This window comes from Carassius auratus, chromosome 8 (assembly GCF_003368295.1).
Source record: "Carassius auratus strain Wakin chromosome 8, ASM336829v1, whole genome shotgun sequence".
Taxonomy (NCBI): Eukaryota; Metazoa; Chordata; class Actinopteri; order Cypriniformes; family Cyprinidae; genus Carassius; species Carassius auratus.
In genome coordinates, this window is record NC_039250.1 from 21,265,475 (window position 1) to 21,289,069 (window position 23,595).

General features: G+C 38.2%; 1 protein-coding gene across 1 annotated transcript in view; it reads left to right on the forward strand.

Annotated features, from left to right (window-relative positions):
- The first annotated feature begins 375 nt into the window (after positions 1-375).
- LOC113107596 (phosphatidylinositol 3,4,5-trisphosphate-dependent Rac exchanger 1 protein-like) overlaps positions 376-23,595 on the forward strand; it is a 64,897-nt gene continuing 41,677 nt past the window's right edge. Inside the window, exons 1-3 of the mRNA XM_026270220.1 lie at positions 376-1,015; positions 21,286-21,351; positions 21,444-21,566. Coding sequence (XP_026126005.1) covers positions 860-1,015; positions 21,286-21,351; positions 21,444-21,566 — 345 coding nt within the window. The 5' untranslated portion in view covers positions 376-859. The remainder of the gene's footprint in view (positions 1,016-21,285; positions 21,352-21,443; positions 21,567-23,595) is intronic.

A 23,595-nucleotide genomic window follows, 5' to 3' on the forward strand; every position in this document is an offset into this window, starting at 1 on the left:
GTTTTACACCAAAACAGTTTGTTTACTCATTAAAAATTTCATTAAATTTTTGTTATTCATTATTGGCGTTTTGTGCTGGTACATGGAAGGTCATTTGATATTAACATGGTGGCACCATGTTAAAACAATTATGTCTAAACTAGAGTCTTCATCTCATGCTAGTGAATATCATTTTAAACGCTATTCACTTTTATTTTATTTTTTCTTAATATATTAAATAAATAAATAAATAAATAAAATACTGAATGCATCAGATGTGATGCCAGAGATGAAAAGAAACTATCTTCTCACAACACTTACACATCTAAAGATAGCAAGGGATCAGTTCATCAATTCAAGAAGACGTGATTTTTAAAGCGGTGCAACTTGCAGACGGTCCCTATAGCGGCAGACTCGCTTCTCTCTCTACAGCTCCCACAACCGACTCGCTTTTCATGTAGTCCACACTGAGCTCTCGTGATCTCACTATTTTGGCTTTTACTGCACGGTTTTGCCAGTGATTTCATGGTTGCTGATCGTTTCAAGTGCACTGCTTTTTTTATTTTTAACATCATTTCGCTCTGGCCACTTTCATCTTTTATGCTGCATGCAGTTGGTGGGCTACTTCTCTAGTTGATCTTTTAATCGGAAAGTGTTTTAATGAGATGCAATTTGCTTTACGATTGAATTCGATGTTGCGAGTTGCTACTTTTACAGAAGTTTCTTCAGTTTCAATATAACATTTTCCCTCGCCGCATCCTGGTTGTTTGCAGCGCGCGACGGATCAATGGATTAATTATCACATCTTCACATCAGTTTACACTCAACTGGCGTGTACTCTTGTTTGTTTGTAAGACTCTCTCTCTAAGGGTTTTTAAAAATGAGCGAAATAAACACCGAGGAGGACAGTCAACAAGAAAACGGAGACCTCGGCAGCAAGGACTCGGAGCGTCAGCTTCGCCTGAGACTGTGCGTTTTAAACGAGATATTGAACACTGAACGGGATTACGTGAGAAACTTGGCATTTCTGCAGTCGGTAAGTAGACTGAGTTCAATCTAAACTCTGTGAATGTTGCAGTTTGAGCACCCATGTGGCTGGTGACATGTTGCAGTGGTGCGGTTATTGTTACAGTCTCGTTTACAGTCTCATAAACTGGAGATAAGGTGAAGCTGTCAAGCTGTGTTTTAGTCACTGTACTGGCGTCAAGAAAGAGGAAGAGGGAGAATATGTGAAACGGACAGCTTTTCTAAAACAAACAGTGTTGTCAAGGGTTTTTTTGTGTGACATTTTATAACAAAACAAAAAAACAAGGGACTGTTTTGCAGAGGGACTTCTTGGGGGTTCATTAATGATGCTTTAAAAGGACTCGAATGTTGTTTTTCCAAGTGGGTGTTTTAACTCAACCTTATTTTGCTTCATATAGCCTACAGCCCAAACAATAAGGCACAAGTACCAATTCCAACATTTATTTTATTAAACACACACAAAAATGATTCTGTGGGTAAAACATTTTTCAAAAATTGAAATCAAAAGCCCCTTTAAACCGTATTACACACACATCTGATTAAGAATAACTTTTTAACTGACTCATTCTTATTTGTTGTACTTTTCCGTTCACCGTAGGTTGGAGATGACTGAAGTGTGAACACTTTCAAACCGAGAAACAAGAGTCTGTCACTTTTACTGCCTTTTTAGTCATTCAAACGAGCTCTCTTACATTAGAATATATTTCCTGGTCATGTGCCATTTCCTTTTATAAGCTCTATCTCATAAAATCAGCAGCGACTCACGTAAGAGGTGGGATTTTCAGGGTCTAGTAAATCCCCTGTAACTTTCAGAACACTTCTTTTTTCTTTTTTTTGGTAAGACCGGTTGTGCTCAGCTCAGAGCCTGTGTTCTATAGTGACAACCCTCCTGGAGCATCACTGACCCTCCACAGTATTTCAATGCCCTGATAACGTTTCTTAACAAGTAAAAAAATAAACACAGAAAATGTTTGAAGTCTCCAGATAGTAATTTGGCACACTTGACATGTGTTTTCTTGCTCTGATTAGCATCTGATCAAGACATAGCATGCCTGGATTTAAGAACAGACAATCGTGAGCCCATTCATATTCCAACCTTACTACATATTTCAGTGTTTCAGAACTTAAATAAACCCTGTTCTTCAGTTTTTCGTGCGTTCTCAAATGCATTTCTCACATTCCACACCAGCACATTTGTCCCAGTCCAAAACCTCTTGATCCTGGGATAAATTTAACAAGATCAAAGCAACTTGAGGGGTTTTACAAACACGCCAATGAAGGGTTAGCAGCCTTACAGTTATTAAACCAGTTTTATAACAATCCCTCATAATCATATTGGCCTGTTAAGCTTCTGGAGTACAGTGGCTTTGTGTGGAAGCTGCCAGTTGATGACGTCGAGACGACTGTGGCAGTTTAAGATTTAGGAAAGGCACTGTTTCTGGTTTGCTGTGAGAGGATGGGTTCACTTGTCCTAGTTATTGTTCTTTCTCTGCATATGGGAAGAATCTTAGGTCCCTGTCATCTGCTGAGTCTCAGAGGGATTCATCTCCCAAGCGGTGCGTTTGATGTTATCTGATCTGGAAGCATTAAGTGAAGCGCGACCAATCAAATTAGTCCCTGCAGATGCACCTGACGGCCTCTCGTCAAGATGTGCTGACGCAGGTGAAGCGAAGCGGACAGGGGTGCATCAGGTGAAAGGGAGAGGAAGCCGCTTCGTCTTTCAGCATCTGTGTCTTTCCAAGGGCCTCGGTGTGAAAAACAAGGCCATGCTTGAGATCGATATCAGAGACGTCTGCCTTTCAACTCATGGATGGCACTCTTGGTGGTCTTAATGCTCCTTTGTCAGCACGCACAGTCATTCCAAACTTCACTGGCTGCCACACTCTAGGGAGACTGATAATTGCTTCATGAATTTGTTTAGATATTTAAGTAAGATACCCAAACAACTTTTATTAGACCGAAAGGTTTCAGGGCTGTGGCTTTGTTGCTCCCTGAATGGCTCTTCATGCATCTGTTTATCTGTGGAATTCCTCAAGGAATCGCAAAGATATCACAAAAGGATAATGTCATGGTTTCAAAGCAAGAAACCAGGCTGTGATGTGAAAACAGTTGGCAGAACCAAATATTCCCTGATGAGTCTTGTTTAGGCATTATGCCAAATAATGATTTTTTTTTTAATTTTGTATATATATACATACAGAGTAAGGTTTAGATTTTAGGATTAGGAAAACATTCTAACCAGCACATTTTTAATGTTTTTTAGAATGTGCAATCTTCTATTTACTCTGAGTGAGATGTAGGGAAAGGGGTGTGTAGAAGAATTGAGTCAAAAGTTCAAGTTGCTTCCAGAGTGACCTGTCCAATCAATGGCATTTTTTTTTTACTCCAATGATCAAAATTTTTGGCAATATTATTAAGAAAAGCAGATGGCAAATGCTTTTTACAATTAAAATATTATTAATAATTTATTATAATTTATTGCTTTAGTATTTTGAATAATTGATTAAATATTGTAATGTTAAATTATTTATTTGAAAATGAATTATATTGTTTTATTTAAACAAGCTTTTTTGAGCATCTACAGCGTTCACGTGGCCATGTAAAACTGTAGCCTTTTTATTTTTATGTGTGAATTATTTAATTGATAAATCATTACTACATCTTATCCTTGAAAAAAAGTGAAGGAAATAGTGAATGCATTACAATTCAAAACTTTGTTTTTTGAAAAGATCTCTTATATGCTCAACAAAGCTTCATGAATTTGATCAAAAATACTGTAAAAACTGTGATATTGTGAAATATTATTTTAATATGAGAATTTATATTAATATTTTGATGGTAAAGCTGAATATCCAGCAGTCATGCCTACAGTCTTCAGTGTCACATAATCCTTCACAAATCATTTTAATATGCTGCTTTGGTGCTCCGAAATTAATAATAATTTGTGCCATTATCAGTAATATTTACTTTCACTTTCATCAATTTAATGCATCCTTATGCATGAGCCCAATATTAAATCCTTTATTAGTAGGCTACATCCCATTCAACAGACCTTTTAAACAATTAAGATAAGCTGATTTCAGGGAAAGTTTCCCTGGAGAAACCTGAGGGTTAACGGTCTTCCACGGGTAAAAAAAAAAAAAGTAGGAGATTGTGATTCAGTTAACTTTTGAGTTCCTAAATGTAAGAGCTTCAGTGTTTGTATATGACCGGGATCCGTTTCCTGTGTTGGGATCTGTGCCCCCTCTAATATCTTTGCTGCCTGTGCAGCTGTTGTTAGTTTGTGTGGCCCAGCTGGGCTCCTGTGGACAAGAGTCTGTTCACCCAAACAGAATGACATGAATGTATAGAGGAGCAGGGGAGGAAGCCAACCTGGCGCTTCCCGCTTGCTGATGATGTCTCTGTCTGAGTCCTTGCAGGAGGGACGCACAAGTGTAGGCTTTCTGTTTTCATTTACAGACTTGATCAGCACCACAGTGTCACAACCTGCTATCCAGCAACCATATGGCTCAGCGGGATACACGTCTGCGCCCGCCAAACTATGGAAACAATCCTCAGCTTAGATAAACTGGTATTTTATATTTTCTGTGTAAGCTGCAACTCTATAGACCAGATGCCCAAACCAGGGCCTGTGGGCCAGAGTTAGCCTGTGATGACATGTGTCATTCCATTGTCTTGAGGACCTGTTTCTCTATGCATTTATAAGTAGTTCAGATTTATAAACCGTTAATTGCCGGTCCTTTGCAGTTATTTATGAAATTTACTACACCAGATTGTTTCAGTGTATTATTGCCTGCCTGATGTGTTTTAGAGGCTTAGATGGATGTACAGAATTAATCCATAAGAAGCTTAGATGGATGTATAGAATTAATCCATGAGAAGTTTTTTGCATGCTAAACTTGGGTTCTCTGACCCCTGTGGACCCTCCAGATGCACAGTAGTACTGATGATCATCAGTAGCGGCACCTGTATTAAAACAGTCTGCAGCTGTGAGCTCCTGCCGCAAGCTCTGCCGATTACTCTACTATATCCTTTAAAATGTCAGATTATCAGTGTTTTAAAGCTGTGACAAATCATGCGTTATAAGCCTAGCCCAGGACACAGAGGAACAAGTCAGCACCAGGAATTTCAGGAATCCCTTTAACTTTTCCTGAGTTCAGTTAGCTTGGTAGACCTTTCCTCGTGTTCAAGCATCTGATATCAAACAAACACAGGGATAATGTTGCTAATTATAGCCTCATTTTTAATGCTGACAAGATTTGTGGAGGGGGTTGAGTTTCCTCATGTTCTACTCTGATAACGCATCACTTGAGGGAAAAACAGTTGAAGGAAAAGTGCTTTTGTAGTTTGAGCTGTTTCCGATGACTTTTATGATGTCTGTACTCCGTAACACCCAAAGACCCAAGGATATCTGGAAAAGAACCAAACACAAGCATTCATTTCTACAGTAGTCGTTTGGTTCTGGAGAATTCTATAATCAGTCACCTGAGCCATCTCTGTAATGCAGGGATGTCCAAACCTGCTCATAGAAGTCTAGTGTCCTGCAAAGTGTAGCACTAATTTGTCACAATATACTATACCTGCCTGGAAGATTTGATTAATTATGAAGAATTTGATCAGCAGGTTCTGGTGTGTGTAATTGGGGTTGGACACTGACCCTCCAAAAACAGGATTTTATACCCCTGCTGTAATTAGATAAATCACTCGAGAGCCACAGGACTGTGTGAAAACTGATTGGTTGATGGTATCCCAGGAATGCACACAGTCCCAATCTACAGCATAGACCTTACAGATAACAATCTAATATGCTGATTTGATGCTCAAGAAACATTTATTTTCAGTATGAATGTTGAAAACAGTTCTTTGATGAATAGAAGGTTCAGAAAACCATTTATTTGAAATATAAATCTTTTTACATTTCTTAAAGCATTGTACATTTCTTTATTTGACACTTTTGATCAATTTATCACATCCTAGCTGAATAAAAAATAATAAGCATACTGCCTCCAAATTTATGAATGGTAGTGTATGTTCCCTGCAAGTGATTTTATCAGAAAACACAGCTAATTTTGAATTGTCTATGGAGCGAAGAGTTTGTGGTGTCTACCATCGAATCCGCACAGTCAAACATATTTAATATTCTGTTATGTGTTGAAAGATTTTGGGCCAATGATTGTTTGGCTGTTATACAGTATTAACGCCTGTATAGCTGAGTGGATTAAGCGTGCAGCGGTGGAAAATACACAAGCTTATACAATATACATTTAATTACTGAAAACTTTATAATTCAGTCGTATATGTGAAAAACAAGTAAGTAAAACAATGCACAAGTTACTTAACAGTAGTGAGGAAGAAAGGGAGGGAGAGAGAGAGAGAGAGAGGGAGAGAGAGCACACTCACGCACTTCTGTTGTGTGATCTTTGATGTTCACTCACTTAGCACACATTTGGATTATAACTAAATCGTAAAAAAAAAAAAAAGACAGTTTATAGGGGCATTCACTAAAAATATCATTTATTTTCAACCTTAGGCAGACTCTGGCAAAAGTGTATCTATCAACCTGTGTGTAATGCGCTAGACAGTACGTTACCACTGTCCCTATCGTATGCCCAGGAGACTACAGGCTGTCATTAAGGCTAAGGGTTGCCCGTCTAAGTATTGATAGTAAATACTAACAGCTGTATGAATAATTTTTTGTTCATTGTAATCCATTGCATACCTTTCTATCACAGTTATCAAACATTATCAAGATGAATTTGTTCTGAGACAGTTTAACTATGAGTTCTTGTCATATTTTATTACCATCTTCTAAGCTATAGAGAATAAATTGTGATCATGTAAAATGTTGAAGGTGTCTGAACAAATTTTGGTTTGACTATATATTTAACAAATTAAGTTGACCAGCTTTTTACAAATGTAATAAAAATATCGGTATCAGTACTCGGTATCGGCAATTACCAAAAATAAAAGTATCGTATTGGGCGAGTACTGGAAAAAGTGGTATCGGTGCATCGCTACTGATTGGTGAGTCACTGTGAGGTAACGAGCACAGCATGAAACTGATACAGTCATCTGTGTTCCTGACCACGCTGACAGAGGCCTGAGAGAGGTGTCGATGAGTTATTTATTCAGATATCAAAAACAGAAACACATTTGGATATGTAACCAGCCAATGGTGTAATAACTGTCCCCTGCTCTCACTAGATTCACACCTCTGATTTAATCGCATCTACCTAAACATGTGAATAAGGTATGCCTGTTGGCACCTCTTCATCTTTAACAAAAAAGCTGACAGCAAACAAAGCCATGTGTTCGATATTATGAATGCTATCAGACGGAGGAGAGGTATGCAGACCACAGGCATATGGGATAAGACTTTTAGCAGATGTTCCCAAAATGTTCAATAAACTTCGGATTACGGCTTGCAGCATTACACTGACACTTACATAACTCTGCTTTAAGCAGGTCTGTTTTATGTTCCTGGCTGTTTAATTATTTAGGTGATGAGGATTTATGTGCATGTATGGGGTTTGTTTTCCTTTGGATCTCTTTGTGGGATAGTGGCTGTGATTATTTACTTGAATCTGATACAATACTTGTGCTTTCTCACTCTCTCTTGACCGCCAATAGCCTTGATTGTGACCCCATCACAAACATTACTTTTGCAGCTATAGACAATAGCCACCTACTGGAGAGGCATGTTTTGCAAAGAGAAAGGCAGCAGTAAATAAAAGGCCATAATTGAAGTATCGACCCTTGACACCTTTGTCCAGAAGAGCTCTAAGGAATTCCTCAGTTGTCCTCAGGGAATTGCCCCTGCGGTTTGTGGCCAGGGGCCGGCCGTAGTGTCATGACTCTTGAGATATTTTTTGCGGGGGGATCTTCAGATGTAGGCTATAGCTTATTCAGTTGCTTCTGAAAGGGAAGAAATATGAACAGCGTGATGTTAACTTATCCCACTTACCTCATCATTGGACAAACAAAGGAGCGTGTAGTATTGATGGATGTGAATTGTGTCAGAATGATTGGAACTGAATTATTTACTTGAGTCCTAAAGAACACTTGAAGATGGAATTAGGCCAGTTAGCTTGAACTAATGCTTGCTTAAAAATTCATTAAAGGTCATTAATTTAGGTAACTAAATAAGATATATATCAGAGAGCTTAACTAAAGTAAGCCATTGGAATTCATTGACATAATGTTTACTGATTCTTAAAAAAAAAGGGATATTTCACCTAAAAATTGGTCTTCTTTTTGTATTTTTTTTGTATTTATTTTTTAATTGAATCACTTTCATGTTATTCATGTCACTTTTATTTTTAGGAAGCGATTGATAAAGGATAAAGAAAGCAGCGGTGAATTTGAAAACTGTGAATCAGACTTCTCACAACATATTCCAAATGTATTATGTTTCAGATCAGTAGGCGGAGAATAGACTTTTGGGTTTGAACACATTTAGTCACAAGTGTTTCTGTGCTATGAAAGAAAACCTCTGAAAGTGGAAAATCTCAAATGGTTTTAGACACCGTTCACACTTAGATTTTGTTGTGTCGATTTACATATGTATATTAATACCAAGTGTAAACAGGGCTATTGTGTCAACGAGTTCAAGGCTGGATCAAGTCCAATTTGTGAACAAATCATTTGTTTGCGCTAGTTCTAGTTTGCTCAGGTTCCAAAATTAGAAGAACCATTTGTGCACAAATGAATTAGTTGTTAATGGCTTAAATTTGGGGTTGTTCCCCATGTAATGATACTGCATATAATCAAAAAGCCTGGAATCTACTAGAAAAACAAGGAATTCTTTAGTTATTTTTGGAGCTTATTACAAGTGTGGAAAAAATCTAAATGAAGATTATTTAAAATATTAAATCATATCAGTCATGTGGAATTAGTGAACTGTCATTTTTGTATCATATATAGAACTTCAAGCAAAACCTGCTGTTTGATTGAATTATTACTGTTTGATAATGAATGAACTCATTCAATCTGTACTTTAATCTGTCATAACCCTTTAACGGATGTAAAGCATCCGATGTTTTGTAATCTTGTGGGTGTATTTCCTGTGGTAAGATGGAAGAGTCTTGTCCAGCCACCAAAGCCACTCTTAGGATGATAATCAATGAAGAAATGACAGAAATCGTGCATTTGTAATTTGACTCTAATGAAGCAATACTGCAATAATGATGATACACTTTGTGGCTTTTGGGCTGAATGTGCGTCAGTGATATTGAATCCATTATTCTAGAGGGAAGTAGGAATGACACATCAGTAAATTAGATAATATGCACACACGCATATGAGCCTGTGGTAAATGACAAAGTAAGCTGCTGCAGTTGTTCAAGGCCAAATAAATACCATTATGCGTCAGTACACTCCAAAGGTAATTAAACAGTATGTGTTTGTTTGAGTACTCATGCAAGTGTCTCTCTATGTGAAGTGATAATGATTGCTGTCTGTTGTTGTCGTATGGGCTAGCTCAGGGACCACTCTGTCCTTTCCCCCCTGTGGTGATTGAACCCCTGGCTCTCATGGCACCTTTCCATGTGCTCAATCACTCTTCCATGGAGAGGAGCCCAAATGCCTTCCAGATGGCCAATCCAATCTGAACTGAGATCTTATCTGTACTACCACATGTCAGCACCAATCGTTTGTAGCATTACTGTTCAACGGTCAACCAGTGTTGGATTTTCCATACCCTCAAGCTTCTTAATGATATAGTAGGGTCACAGACAGGAGTTTTTCTTGTGAATGAAGCCATTTTGCGTAATGCAATGTACACAACTACCTCACATTGGAAGCATATCTTTAATTATTTTTGCTTGGCAGATGAGAGAAAACAGGTGGAAAAATCTCATTACATTAAAGGGTAGATCAAAACCATATTCCATAGGGCTGTGACGGTGGCAGATTTTTACTACTGTTGTGGTAATGGATCAACAACCGCTGGTGGAGTGGTGTTGATATTAGTGGTCAACTGATATGTGTTTTTTGACAGATAATGCTGATGTCTTGGAAAGCAGGGGGGGCGATACAACAAAATACTTATTATAATCACTGATGCTACACTGAATACACTTGTCCTATTTATGAGCTACTGACAAATGTCCTGTAGACACAAGACAGACTCAACCTGTAGTGACGCGGCGGTGTCAGGTGCCAGTCATTTGCATCTTGGGAACTTATACAAACGCGGATGTGTGAACCACTCAAACCATCCTAGCAACAACTCAGAAGATCATAGGCAAGCACCACTCACAACATCCTCAGAGAATCTAGTTTGGAAAGTCATCTTAATCGGGCCTTGTCCAGATTGCCATTAGGTTATGTAGCATAATCTCGCTCCGTGCATCAGTGCTGAGTGTCTCGTCCCTTGTCACCCTCATTTTTTTCTGTCTCTCTTCATGTCATGTCGTGCCATGGCTCGTTTCCACCCATGTGTGCAGCTCAAACAGCCGTGAACTTTGAAGCCCCTCATAGCGGAAGTGCGTGACAGGGGGTCGAACTCAAAGAGGACTTTGTTACAGCAGCCGCTGCTTGAGGGGTGGTGGGGAATCAGAGTCATGAAGAAAGAGGGCAGAGCTCGGATCCCCTCTTTCAAACCTCATCCTCCTGTTACTGGGCTCTTTGTCTCCATTAGCTGGGTTGCGGCCACAAAGAGGAACCCCCCACCCCACCACCCCAGTTTATTTATTCAATTTCACGCCATGCCGGCCAAAATGGCCCCTTCCTTGCGTCCAAAACTACTTCATACCCTTTTGCAGCTAGGCAGATTCTCACAGAGAGCCATGAAAGGGCCCTTTGGAATGGCTGGGGTGTGTTTTTAGCTGGGCATTCACAGGAAGCGTGAGCATCAGATTCAGTGTATTTTGCTGTTGCTCACGTTGTGGGAACCAGTTCGGGTTGTAAAGATTCTCCTCACTTGTTCTGGAAAAAGAGGACAAATGTGTGGTTTTGAGAACCTCGGGGTTCTTATGTGACCCTTTATTGTTCATTCAAAGTTAAAGTACTAGCAAGTAAACACCACTGTTTGTATAAAGCTGGAAAAATCACCTTTAGGCAGGATGCTGTTAGTCCTGACATGTGCTGAGACATTTAACTTGAGGAAGGCTGAGTGAGTTAATGTCTAAGGATGTCCTAGAGTGGACATCCTATAGGTTAACATCCTGTCACTTAGCAGTACCCATAATATCAGACTGGATGAGTTTTTCATCAGGTACCTTCAGCCCTCATAGTGACACACATGGTGCTGTGGGTTTATAGTCAACATGAAATCAAAACTAACCATCTTTACTTTCATTACATATTCCTGGGCTTTTTGCAAGTGGTTCAGCAGTACGTTATTCCAAAGAAAAAATGTGTTTTTTTTCTTTCTAATGTTCTTCTTCTGAAATGACTTTCTTTTTCCACTGATGTCAAGCACGTTGCACAGGCCAGTGGATGATGTTGACATTTAGACATTGTTTTATTAAACACACATTTGATCTGACTTTATTCTGGTATGTAACGCCCACTTTTCACAATCCAATCAGTTCCTGATGGGTCACTGAATATCCTTATCCATTGTTAAATAAATCAAATTATAGTGTTGGTGTTTCACTTTGTAAAGTAAGGTGGGTTGGTTTTGTTGTCTTTTCAGTTATTTACTCTACTGTACATGTGCAATTTTTGTAGCCTGGTGAATTCTGAACATTCAGATGAATTTGGCTTTTATTTCAAACTTTTTATTATATGCATGTATGTACATGTATTTCCTTCAAACTGTCTTAGTTTTTTTCAGAATGCCTGAGCTCACTTTCTTGTTGTGCATTTGAAACTCCTCATTGTTGCTGCTGTAAAATTACTGCTGAATGAAAGCAACTATCAGGCAAATTGACTGTTAGCAAAGTGTCTGCAGAAATGTCTGCCGTCTATTTCTGCCTGAACGCTGAGTAATCACATTCAGTTTGTGATTGCTATAGAGTCTGAGACAGTAGTCTAAAGGTACTATACTTTGAACGTAGAACTTTTGATTTATTCATACAACGATTAATTGTTATTGGAAAAAGTGTTGCCAATATTCAGGGTTGCTATGTTTACATTCACTGGAGATGATCTGGGGTTGTAAATGTGAAGATATGTGTAAATGTGAAACATTCATGTTTGATGTGTCAATATACATTAGTCTTACCCTGACAGAGAAAGAAGTTTGACATGCTTTTATATCATCTCAGCCCCTTAATAGTAGTGTAAGACATGGTTCACTTTGGTTCTCGCTTTTTAGTGTAAACGTGATAAAATGAACTGAGAAACCAAAATTCTCTTGATCTTTTGACATATAAGAGGTCATTGTGTTATAAAAACATCCTGTAAGTTCCAGAACTCAAAACTTTGACTCAAACTTTTGACAAAAACATTTTATATTGAAGGAAGTCTGCCAAAACAACAGATTGTGGAATGTTCTACTCTATGATGTAATGGGTGTGGATAAACCCGGCCTCTTGATTCGCACATAATGTTTAAGAGGGGGGTGAATACGCAGGTCTATGTGGAAACCAAAAGATAAAGATGGCTCTGAAGGAAAGAAGATGCTGTGCATTGCCAAGTTGTGGGAAAAAACTGTCTTTGCATTGCATTCCTTCTGATCCCAACTTTAGGAAAGATTGAATGAACTTTACTCAACCTTTTTTTAAATGAAGTTCTAGACTGTCAGTAAGAACTCTGTGTGTTCACTTCTTTTTTTACTGCGGATTTGTTTACAATACAAGGCACAATTAGACGCAGAATTTTCAAAAATAAAATTAACATTATTATGTGATTTATTATTGCTTTGTCTGTTAAACAGATCATTTGATATGTCGTGAGTATTTATGCATCTATCTGTGAAGGATGTAGACTTTCAAACATACACAAGTGTTAGCCAGTTACTGCAGTGGGGGTTTACTTTCGAGTCTACTATCTGCCACGCCTATTCAAACAGAGCGTTCAGATGAGGGGGGTCAAAAACAGGACAGAAAATTACTATTACTTCTAAATCATGATGTTTTTTCTGTGTAAAAGTCTTGATAACATTTTAAGTGGGCCTCTGAGAACAATACAAAAAAAAACTCCTTTTAAAGTCATATGATGCGATTTCAAATTTTCCTTTCTCTTTGGAGTTTTACAAGTTGTTCGTGAATAGATAAGGTGTAAAGTTGCAAAGACTAAAATCTCAAACACAAAGAGATATTCTTTCTAAAAGTTAAGACTTGTCCATGCCCTCCTAAAATGCCTCATTTAACCATTCTAACCATGTCTACATCTATGTCACTGTGTGGGAAGATTTGCATAACACCACCCAAATGTTTACGCAAAGAAAGAAGGCGTAACTTTTATTCTTGCTGTAGTATTGTTGTTGCCGCCACAGCAATGTTGTGGAGACCCTGTGTGTTTCATTGTGAAAACTAAACTACTTTGTTTAGCCTTCTAAAAGAGGACGATATCTGCTTTATCATGCCTATATCTGATCCATGCTGGTCACTGAGGAAATACATCAACTTCGCTTCGACTTTAACCATGGACGGAATGGAGTCCAGCCCCAGGGTCATCACATGTGGTTGCTGCAAGCCTGCCGGCCACTCCTTTGTCGAATCTGCCGGCCGCGCCATTCTCAAGCCCACCATGTGTGACACTGTGTGTTTAGTCTTCCAAAAGAGGACACAACTAGAAATCAGTGGTTAAGTTGTATTTACAACGCCGTTCCAGAACAGGTTAACCCAAATATTCAGATGTGTGCAGCGCATTTTATGAACCTGTTTCCTGAACCTGCAGAGTAGCAGGTTCAGGAAAAGTTCGTTCTGTGAAGTGGGGCAGTTCCAACTTTGCAAGGGCAGTCTGGCGCATCTGAGTCACAGTCTGTAAGTAAGTTTTTTATATTTAAAGAATTTGACACTGACAATTCAAACACAAGTTTTGAGCAGTGTGGAGTAGTGCTTGTTGTTTGTCGTTTCTCCAATCACAAATGCAGAGAAGGTTTTAAGTTTATGCTGAGCGATATGGAACACGTAAAAAGACATTATAATCCATAATTTTGTCCCGACTGTATGCTACAATTGCCTCATTTGTAATGGGTTTTATTGTTTTTGTTTCATCTTGCTGGGACATGGAAATTTATTTAATTTTTTTATTTTTTACTTTAAACCACATAAACGCACTGCATTACACCAAATACACAACATAATCTACTTTGAAGCAACGTCATGTGACCCCTTAAAATGGGCCATTTTTGCATCTTATTTGAAAGCTTAAAGTATTAGAATATAATTTGATTATCATTTGTTGGACCAGGATGTGACCTGTAGGCTTAATGTTTAGCTTTGTTAGTTCAGAAATTGTACTTGTACACATTGTTCTGTGTAGCGCCTGTTAAAACCGCATATCACGGTTTTTCAAATGTCTCACTTCTGTTTCTTTGTTCAATTTAGTTGAAATCACATGCTACAGTAAAGGCTTAGAAGTGTGCCTTAATGCTTTTGCGTTTCTGCATCTTTTTTCCTGATCTGTAGCTTCCCTTGTGGTGTTGAGCAATTTAGGCTCATCCAGACCAATGTTTTCTTGCTGATTTTGATCAGAATCTGACAGTTTCTTTTCTTTTCTCTTCTTTTCTTTTCTTTTGTCAACCAATAGGTAGGTACAAAGGTAACAATCCCAAATGCAATACCTTTTGACCACTTGTTTTAGTCAATGACTTGGAGTGACCATCTCGTTTAAAGAAATTGCTGAATTTACCCTAGTTTCACAATAAGAGGTTTAAAAAGAGCATGTTGCAATAGCCAGACTTTCCTGATTTCAATAGAGTGCCACTGTACTTGCCCTGTGTGACAGAGTTCATGCGCTTTTATGTACGTACATGTGGTAAAAAAATAGGATCTCAGTAGCACATAAGAGAATATTCTAGAAGTCAAATAGCTTTGATATCCCCGGACATGTTGATTGTCCACCACACTTTCTTTCACCGTCTGTGTACTGGTCCTGCTAGGTCAACCAGAACAGTGCTAGTCTCGACGCCTGCTGATGGCAGAAGTGTTGGCAGCGGGCTCTTGACCATCAGTCCTGTTTGGAGAGGTTGAAGTCCATGACAACATATGGCCAGTCTGGTTTGGTTCACCTTACTGTCTGACCATCTTTGCCTGACTGCTTCACATCAAACAAAAGGCTTGTTGCCCATGTCTGACCTTCTGTCACTCCGAAATTCCGCATGGCTGATGGGTTTGATCTCCAGCGATGTGAGACAGTAAAGTATGTCAATCAAACTTTCACCCCTTTAGAATAATAGTGTGAATTCACAATGATTTTCTCTGTAAAAATATTTTTTGTTGCTCTGGTCAGAGTCTTTACTTTTGTCAAATCAAGAAGGGCTACAAACACACTATACCCTAAAGGATTGAAGTCTTAGGGTTAGGGTCTAACCCTAACCCTAACCCTAAAGGATTGAAGTCTTTGAGCCTGAACGATACCTCAAGTCTGAGATGCATTTGTCCTCACTGCCTCAAGTTGTTTCTCTGTTTTAGCAGCACACTGGCATGCATGTGGCCTTATTTTTCTGCACTGACCACACAAAGCTTGTCAGACCGCACCGTTTCCTATCTAGAGTCATATCCTTCCTCTTTTTGTTTTTTTGTAAAGAGAACTCAACTTTATTTCCCCCTTCCTCACAAGTATCACCTCAATTCATACATTGCTATGATTTCGAGGGTGTTCTTTCTTTAAAAAGGGTTATATTTTTAGAGGAAGGTTCTCATTTCCTAATTGCACTCACCATTTACTAATCAGTAGAAAGTGAAAACCAGATTGTCTTTCCTGAAGATTCTTAAAACAGAACATACACGTTGCAGTATTAGCTAGCTGTTTTACAAATTGCCTTTGTTCAGAATCAAAATATAATGCAATATACATTTTATACCGTATATAAACGTATATATGTTTATATGACGATAGCTTTACTTAAAAGAAACAGTAAAAAGCTCATGAAGTGACTCTCATGGTAACTCTAGAGATTATGTCCATATGTTCATGTACTCATATATTGAGGTGGCAAAGGCCAAAAACACATTGAGCGTCACACGTGCTTCAGTATGTGTGTCGAAACTGTGTGTCTGCTTTATTCATTTACATAGAGACCTGCAGAACATGCAATATTCTTATTTAAAAGGTATATGTGGCTAAATATATTCAAAAAGTGGCCCATATCGCATTTTGAGTGTTCTGATCTACTCTTGTTTTATCCATCCAAAATTAGGCACATTCCATATTATTGCATTATAAAATAAAGTTTTTTTTTATGACTGGATCCCACAATTCTGTCTGCATTTTCCAAATCTCGGAAATCATAGGGCCCTATAAACATTTCAAACAGCTGAATTATGGATTATTACATAACAGCACTGTTTGTCACATGGCCTCACCACATATTGCTTTATTGCATATATCTTGAAATTTTTTCCTGACATTTGGTATTCTGATGAAATGATGTTTTGAGAGTGAAAAATCCCAGTTGTTATTACTTCCTGTTCACTTCACATACTGGAAATGGAAGGTCAGGTTAAGCACATTGCAAGCAGTATTTCAGACTCAAGCAATAATAAGGTTTTATTTATCCGTACCGGCAGAAGGCAGCACATTGGCATTGCTAATATCAGCTAATTGAGTTGCAGTGGTGTTTGTTTATCAGAGAGGGACTAAGTGGTGTGTCTGTTTGCATGATAATGAACACCTCTCGTCTGTGAGAGAGGCCGTAAAGGAGGTTATTAGAGTGGCCCATCGCTGTTCAGTGTCTGACTCCTCCAGGAGCAAGCAAGTGTGACAGAAATGACTCTTCAGGCTCTTGAGGACATAGATGTGCTGGACCAAAGTGAATGGTTTTCACTCAAGTCCTCTGTTCTGAGACCCTGGTAAGATCTGCCCATGTGTCATTGTTAGAACTGAACTGATGCTGGTTATAGCTGCACCTCAGCTGGAAAGTTACATCTGAAGGGTTCAGTTTGTAAGTTGTTTTTACATTTAACACTGTGGGTTGACATTTTTTCTTTCGTGGAAAAGTGTATAAAATACTTATAAAAATAAAAAAAGACTTAAAGATAAAGCTATATATCCTTACACAAGGACAAAAGAGGTTTTGTATTTTGTATTTTTATTTTGTGTGCATTATTTATTGGTACTTTTGTATCTGATATGTTTTTTGTATTTGATCCATAGATGTTCATACTGAGATTTAGTTAAATTGAAGATAAAATTGTGATTTAATTTAAAGATTAAATGTAAGATTAATTTGAGATAAATCTTCATATTTTCATAAATAAAATAATTTTTTTCAGGGGCAATTACTGCACTTAATAAAAAAATATTTCCTTGTACATACTGAATATGGTTACTTATTGATACTTTTTTATGTTTGTGACTGTGATTGTTGTGACATTTGTTCAAGTTTCAGACCAGCAAAACAAATTAGTTCTAGTTCTGGATGTGAATTTATCATAGTGAGAGATAGAACTAAGAACATGAGCAAGTTTTGAACAAATCTTATGGGTTAATGGTAATTACAGGCCGTATAATGTCACCACAAGTACATATACTTTACATTGATGTTTTGTCCAGGCACATGCGTTTTTAAGGGGCTTACAGGAATTAGTTTACTGTGTGGTGGTAAAAACTGCGGTGGACATCATACATGGCTGTGGTTTGTCAGATGCACTAATGAGTGCATATTCAGTGCTCTGTGAGTGTTTATGTGCAAGTATTACTTCACAGTTTCCATGCGTATATTGTTTTTGGCAGTAGTCCATCCTCAATACAAGGGTGAAAGGCTGTGCAAGCTTCCGAGTCTTTTTTTTTCTTTTTCCTCTGTCTCAATAATGACAATCATTGTTTGATAACGTGCTAACTTAAAGGAAAGCGCTCTAAACAATGAACAGTGTTGATGTATTGTGTGTGTGGGAAACAGCAGCCTTTTTGTTACGGAAAAGGTTCGCTCTGCCTTTTCCTTCCTGAAATGCAAGAGGCCAGGGTCTCGCTCCTGTCATTGAATTAGTGTCAGTGTTTGGTTAAGGTCACCCTGTTTTGCAGGTGGCAAAATTATAATGTCTGTTTCCTGGCAAAGCTTTTAATTGAGGGGGGAAAAGAATCAGCGAACAGCTTGTTTCCTTTGTGGGGACATATGGACACATTGCTGCTCTTCTACATCTAACAGCCTGTGGCTATTCTACTGTGTGTAATTCTATTCCCCTGTCCCTCTTACCAGCTGGACAGAACAGACAGTCACAGTCTTCAGATATGTAAACCTCATCAGAGTTCTTACAGTTTGTCAGTTTGCCTGTAGACTATAGATTTTCACTCTTTTCCTCGCTCTCAGTTGCATCTGTAATGTCTGGAGCCCTCACACACTTGAAGATTCCATTTGAGAGTTCTGTCCTCTTTTTTTTTTTTTTTTTGTTCCAGCTGAAATAAAACGCCGGATCATCTCATTACTGAAAGAGATTGAAGTCACAACAAAATAGCTTGTAAAGGTTGATGTGCAATATTTCATTAGCTCAGTGGCTCTTTGAATCAGAATGAATGAATTCAATTTTCATTTCACACACATGCCCCCGGTCGCACCTGTCATCCTCTGCTGCTGACTTCACACTCTCCGTTGCCCAGAGAAACAGGAACCGTTGCCATGGAATCATAATGCAGCCTTGAAGTATCTGTTTATTTACTTGATTTTTTTGACGTGAGCATGATGCAGGGAAAGGCCAGAGAAGGGCCAAATCATCCCTAGGAAGGAAACTCTTAAACACTCGTCAAGGTGAATGAAGTGTACCTTTTTTCAATGTAACAGTTTCACATATCCCGTCTTACAGAGATGGCTGTATGTAACCCATCTATTAAAATTGTTTGTTGAGCATCATGACCATCCCAACAAAGCAACACGGTCTCAACCAATGGCATGAGTTTGGGCGTGGGGTTTAGGAAACCACTATTCATTATTTTTTGAAAATATTTAGAAATCTTTTCCATAAACTCAATCCATGTCATGCAAACACTTCTTTTACTCTTTACACCCTTCGTTCTGTTTGTGTGGCATTTTGGAGATTCGCATCCTGTCTATAACTCCACCAGCCCCTCGGGCTGAGTCACATGGATGACCATTTTATGGATTACTGTGTATGGGCCATATGAGAGATTAAATTAGCACACGCCTGAGGGACGGGCCCCTCGCATTGCCGCCAGGAACTGCAATGAACAATAAGACCACCATCATCACTACCCATATTACACTAGGTGTCAGTTACAAGTGAGTTCAGGTCCCTTCTGGGAAATCTGACTTGCAAAACATTTCATTCCAAACCTGTATGACTTTCTTTTTTCTTAAGAACACAGAAGGATAATTATTTTGACTAATGTTTAGACCGCTTTTGTCCATACAATGAAAGTCAATGGGATCCAAAACAATGTATAGACAACAAACGCTTTCTTCAAAAATATAGTTTTTGTTTTACAGAAAATAGAAAACCATGGAGGTTTGGAACAATAGAAGTGAGTAAATGACAAAATTGTCATTTTTGGGTGAACTGTCCCTTTAAGTTGAATTGAGCATTTCTTGAGTGCAAGCATGTGATTTCAGATGATGTTTACAGCTAAATGTGTTGGAGAGTTTCTACAAACAAACACTCTTCTGAGCATAAGCTGCCATCCTAAATGTCTTCCAGAGACACAGAAGTGTGACCGAGAGTTGGTCTGTCATTATCAGAAGGATGCCAGGAGGAGATACAGCCAGTGCTTCTCATTAGTGAACTTTTCCTCCTGTTATGTGGTAAAGGAAAAAGAGGCGTGACAGCCTGCATTTAAGCTCTCACTCGCCTTTTATAATCTATGAGACTGGCGACGAGAGATTTTTCTACCAAAACAATCAGCCCTACGCTGACGCACAAAATCACCTCACATGCTAATAAAAGAATCAAAGAGAAAGATGGAATGAAAAAAAAAAACAATAGCAGAGGTGGCAAAGGTGAAACCGCTCAGGATAAGTCTTTAGCTTTGTGGTGGTGCTGTTGGAGATTGTCTGAGTGACAGGTAATTTAACAGACGCTGGGGCGGAGCGAGTCGAGCGCACTGTTAACAGATCGCCTCATTGCCACTGCTGCTGCTGATGATGAGAAGTGTTTTACAGAGCCAGAATTAGAAACAGTCAGTGAGTGGCAGACTGTCTTTCTCCAGGGGAGACTCTTCTAAAACTGTGCAAATCAGTGATGAAGATATTTATAAATCTCTCTCAACTCTCTGCTTCTGTTTGTATCTGCTTCTCAGCAAGCGAAATGAAGATTATGGGTAATGTGCCTGTCCACAGTTCACCATATATACTGTTTATTCACAGAGTTGGTCTAAACGTGTGTATATCAAAGCTTCTCAGGGAGCCGGGACCCACTAAGGGCCTCAGCAAACTTTCAAGGGGGCTTTAAGATGATTGAAAAGTACTTCAGTTATTTTAAAACAACAAAAAAATCTGGATATTTATTATGTTTTTCATAATAACATTTTTTTTAAGAATCAGTGTTCCCATCCATTGAAGTCATATAAATTAATAAAATCGTATAACTCCATGTGCATTTCTATAATGAATATGTATTTTACAGGGTAGAAATTGTTAGTACAAAATATAAAAAAAAATATATAAAAAATGTTTTGCCCTTAATCCTTATCCAGTGAATAACAAAAAACTGTAAAGGTCATATTGTAGTTGATAATAGGGGCCCTGGATTCAGCAGTTTATATGTATATACAGTGTAGGCTGAAGATTTGATGATGACTCCAAGTTTATAATGAGTTTTGCTATATTTAAATGCAGATATAAATCATTAGTTTGAGATTTGTGTTTGTTTTGATAGTTTAGTGTGCATGTTTGTGTAAAGGTCTACCGTCCTTACAGTTTTAACACATAGTCTGTATGCACAGCAGGGTAAAGTGCTGTTAAGATCTCTTTGTAAAGACTCTAAAGACTAAAATTAGTCTATGGCACTTCTGTTTATTCTCCCATCTCCGGTACACAGTGCAGTATGTGCTTGGGTTTGGCTTCATGTGTGTTTGTCACTGAAGGTTTGGTCTCTAGTCAGAGTTACAGACAGGAGGGTGTAAACCTACAGGAAGTGTTACAGCTTTCAAACATTCACATAAGTGTGGGGACCATACAAATCTACCCACCTTTATTTCACACCGCAGTGATTCCTTGTGTAAACACTAACTTTTTTCCCTTTGTGTCTCTCTCTATTTTTTTTTTTTAATCAACAGGCTTTTCTCCAGAGAATAAGGCAGACTGCAGAAAACCAACAATGTCTCACTCCAGAGCAGTTTAAGGTAAAAAAAAAAAAAAAAAAGATTAATTGGATTACAAATGGTGTTATTTTTGGTGATTTAAAAATAAATAAAAAAATCTTCCTTTCACGCAGATCTTATTTTCCAACATTGAGTCCATTTTGGAAGTCCATCGTGATTTTCTTTCCACTCTGGATGCCAGTTTGCAGCCTGAACCCCAAGCACACCATTCTCTTGGACATGTGTTCCTCAAGTTTGTGAGTCCATGAGATTGCATTAAAATCATCATTGAACTAGTGCTTCTCCGATTAGCAATTGATTTATTATGGCTTTTGGACTTTTTAAACCCTTAACCATTTAAAAATCTGAGCCCCAATCCATCCCAGTGTGGGATCATTCCCAGTATCCTAGATCTGTTTGCGTTCACCTCCATTCTCTCAAAATACAATCAGCCCCCGAGACTACCTGCCCTCCATGTGGTCTTTCTCAAAAGTCAACAGTAGTTCAATAAAAAGTGTAGAAAATGCAGTTTCACTCACAGTTTCAATTTTAGCAACAAATGTTCATTTGAAACAAAGGAAAGAAAAGTATTTAATGATTAAGGTTTAGAAGAAGATCTGTCTGCTTCACTTTATTTTGGATCTCAGTCCAAATGCATTAAGAAAACAATACACCTGTTAACTGGTTTGTTACATTTTTCTGTTTCTGAAAGGATTGATATGACATTATGTGGGTTACTATTTTATTTTTATTAGAATTTTGGGGTATTAAATAAAAAATTACAAACAATTAATAAAAAATAAAAAATTTTCACATGCATTAAAGTTGCAATTTTATGGAAGCATTTATAATTTTGTCTAAATAGCTGTCTACAATTCTAGCTTCTTTATCAATTCAAACAGTTAAAAAATGAAAATATTTTCCCTCTCTGGAAATATGGTCATAATGATGATTTGTGATCTGAACAGTGATTTAATTTATTTCCTAATGTTGGCTGTCAACCATGCATATTAATTCTGGCACTTTAACTCTTTCTATGGTTCCCACAAGAAGCCATTTTGGGTTTGGCATTTGTATGTGACCTTCGACCAAGTTCACTGAAACATTCTGAGGTTTTAACCTCAAACTGGAATGAATTTCCTCTTAATTGGACTCAGTGTGAATGTGTGTGTTTTTTGGATGAACGGTGCTCTAAAGCATATGCCAGGACAGATGTTCGCCTCGTTCATGGATGAGGTTGTGTGATGCTGCCAAACTCTCTCATTACAGGTGCTGAGGTCTGGAGCCCTGAGGGCCCAACCAGAGTACTGACACACACACACACAAACACACACACACGTTTGTTTTTGTGAAAAGTGGGGACATCCCATAGGCGTAATGGTTTTTATACTGTACAAACTGTATTATCTATGGCCCTACACCTAAACCTACACCTAACCCTCACAGGAAACTTTGTGCATTTTTACTTTCTCAAAAAAACTCATTCTGTATGGTTTATAAGCATTTTGAAAAATGGGGACAAGGGTTATGTCCTCATAAGTCACCCTCTCCTTGTAATACCTGTGTCATACCCATGTCATTATACAGAGTTGTGTCCTGATATGACACACACACACACACACACACATTAATGCAAATACCAAACCCTCTCTAGACATATACACACAAACATATATAGATAACATCTTTTCATATAGACAACATGCACAGACAAATGAAGAGGGTAAATGGAGAAAGAAAAGAGGAAAACACACAATTGCTCTCTAACCACACAATGCCTGTGGAATCCCAGTATTGGTTTCCTTCTCTGTCAGGATGCCTCAAGCTCCCTCATCTGTCAGGATTCACAGTGTCCCTGTCAAGGTTACAGTGCCTACACAGACTGTTCCTGTGGAACTCGGATAAATGACATCCTACCCTCACCACATGCATCTTTAATAAACTGTCGTCACAGCCCTGATTTAAACCAGATGAACAGTTCTTCTTGACTTATTTTAGCCAGACCCAACAGATCCTGTTTAATGTAATGTAATTTATTTTTTGTATATTTTTTTATATAAAGGTTAAGTTGGACCAGCATTTCTTTACAAGCATTTATTTATTTATAGGTCACTAAAGCTGTGCACTGCTCACTTTTAAATGTCTGAAGATGAGCTGCTTTTCTTTTTAGCTTATACCCTATTTCCACCTAGCTTTGCACACCACCGAGAAGGTGTGGCTTTCAGTCAAAACCTATGCACTTTGATTTCATTTCCTGTGTTGTTTCAAATAATGTAGGGCAAAATG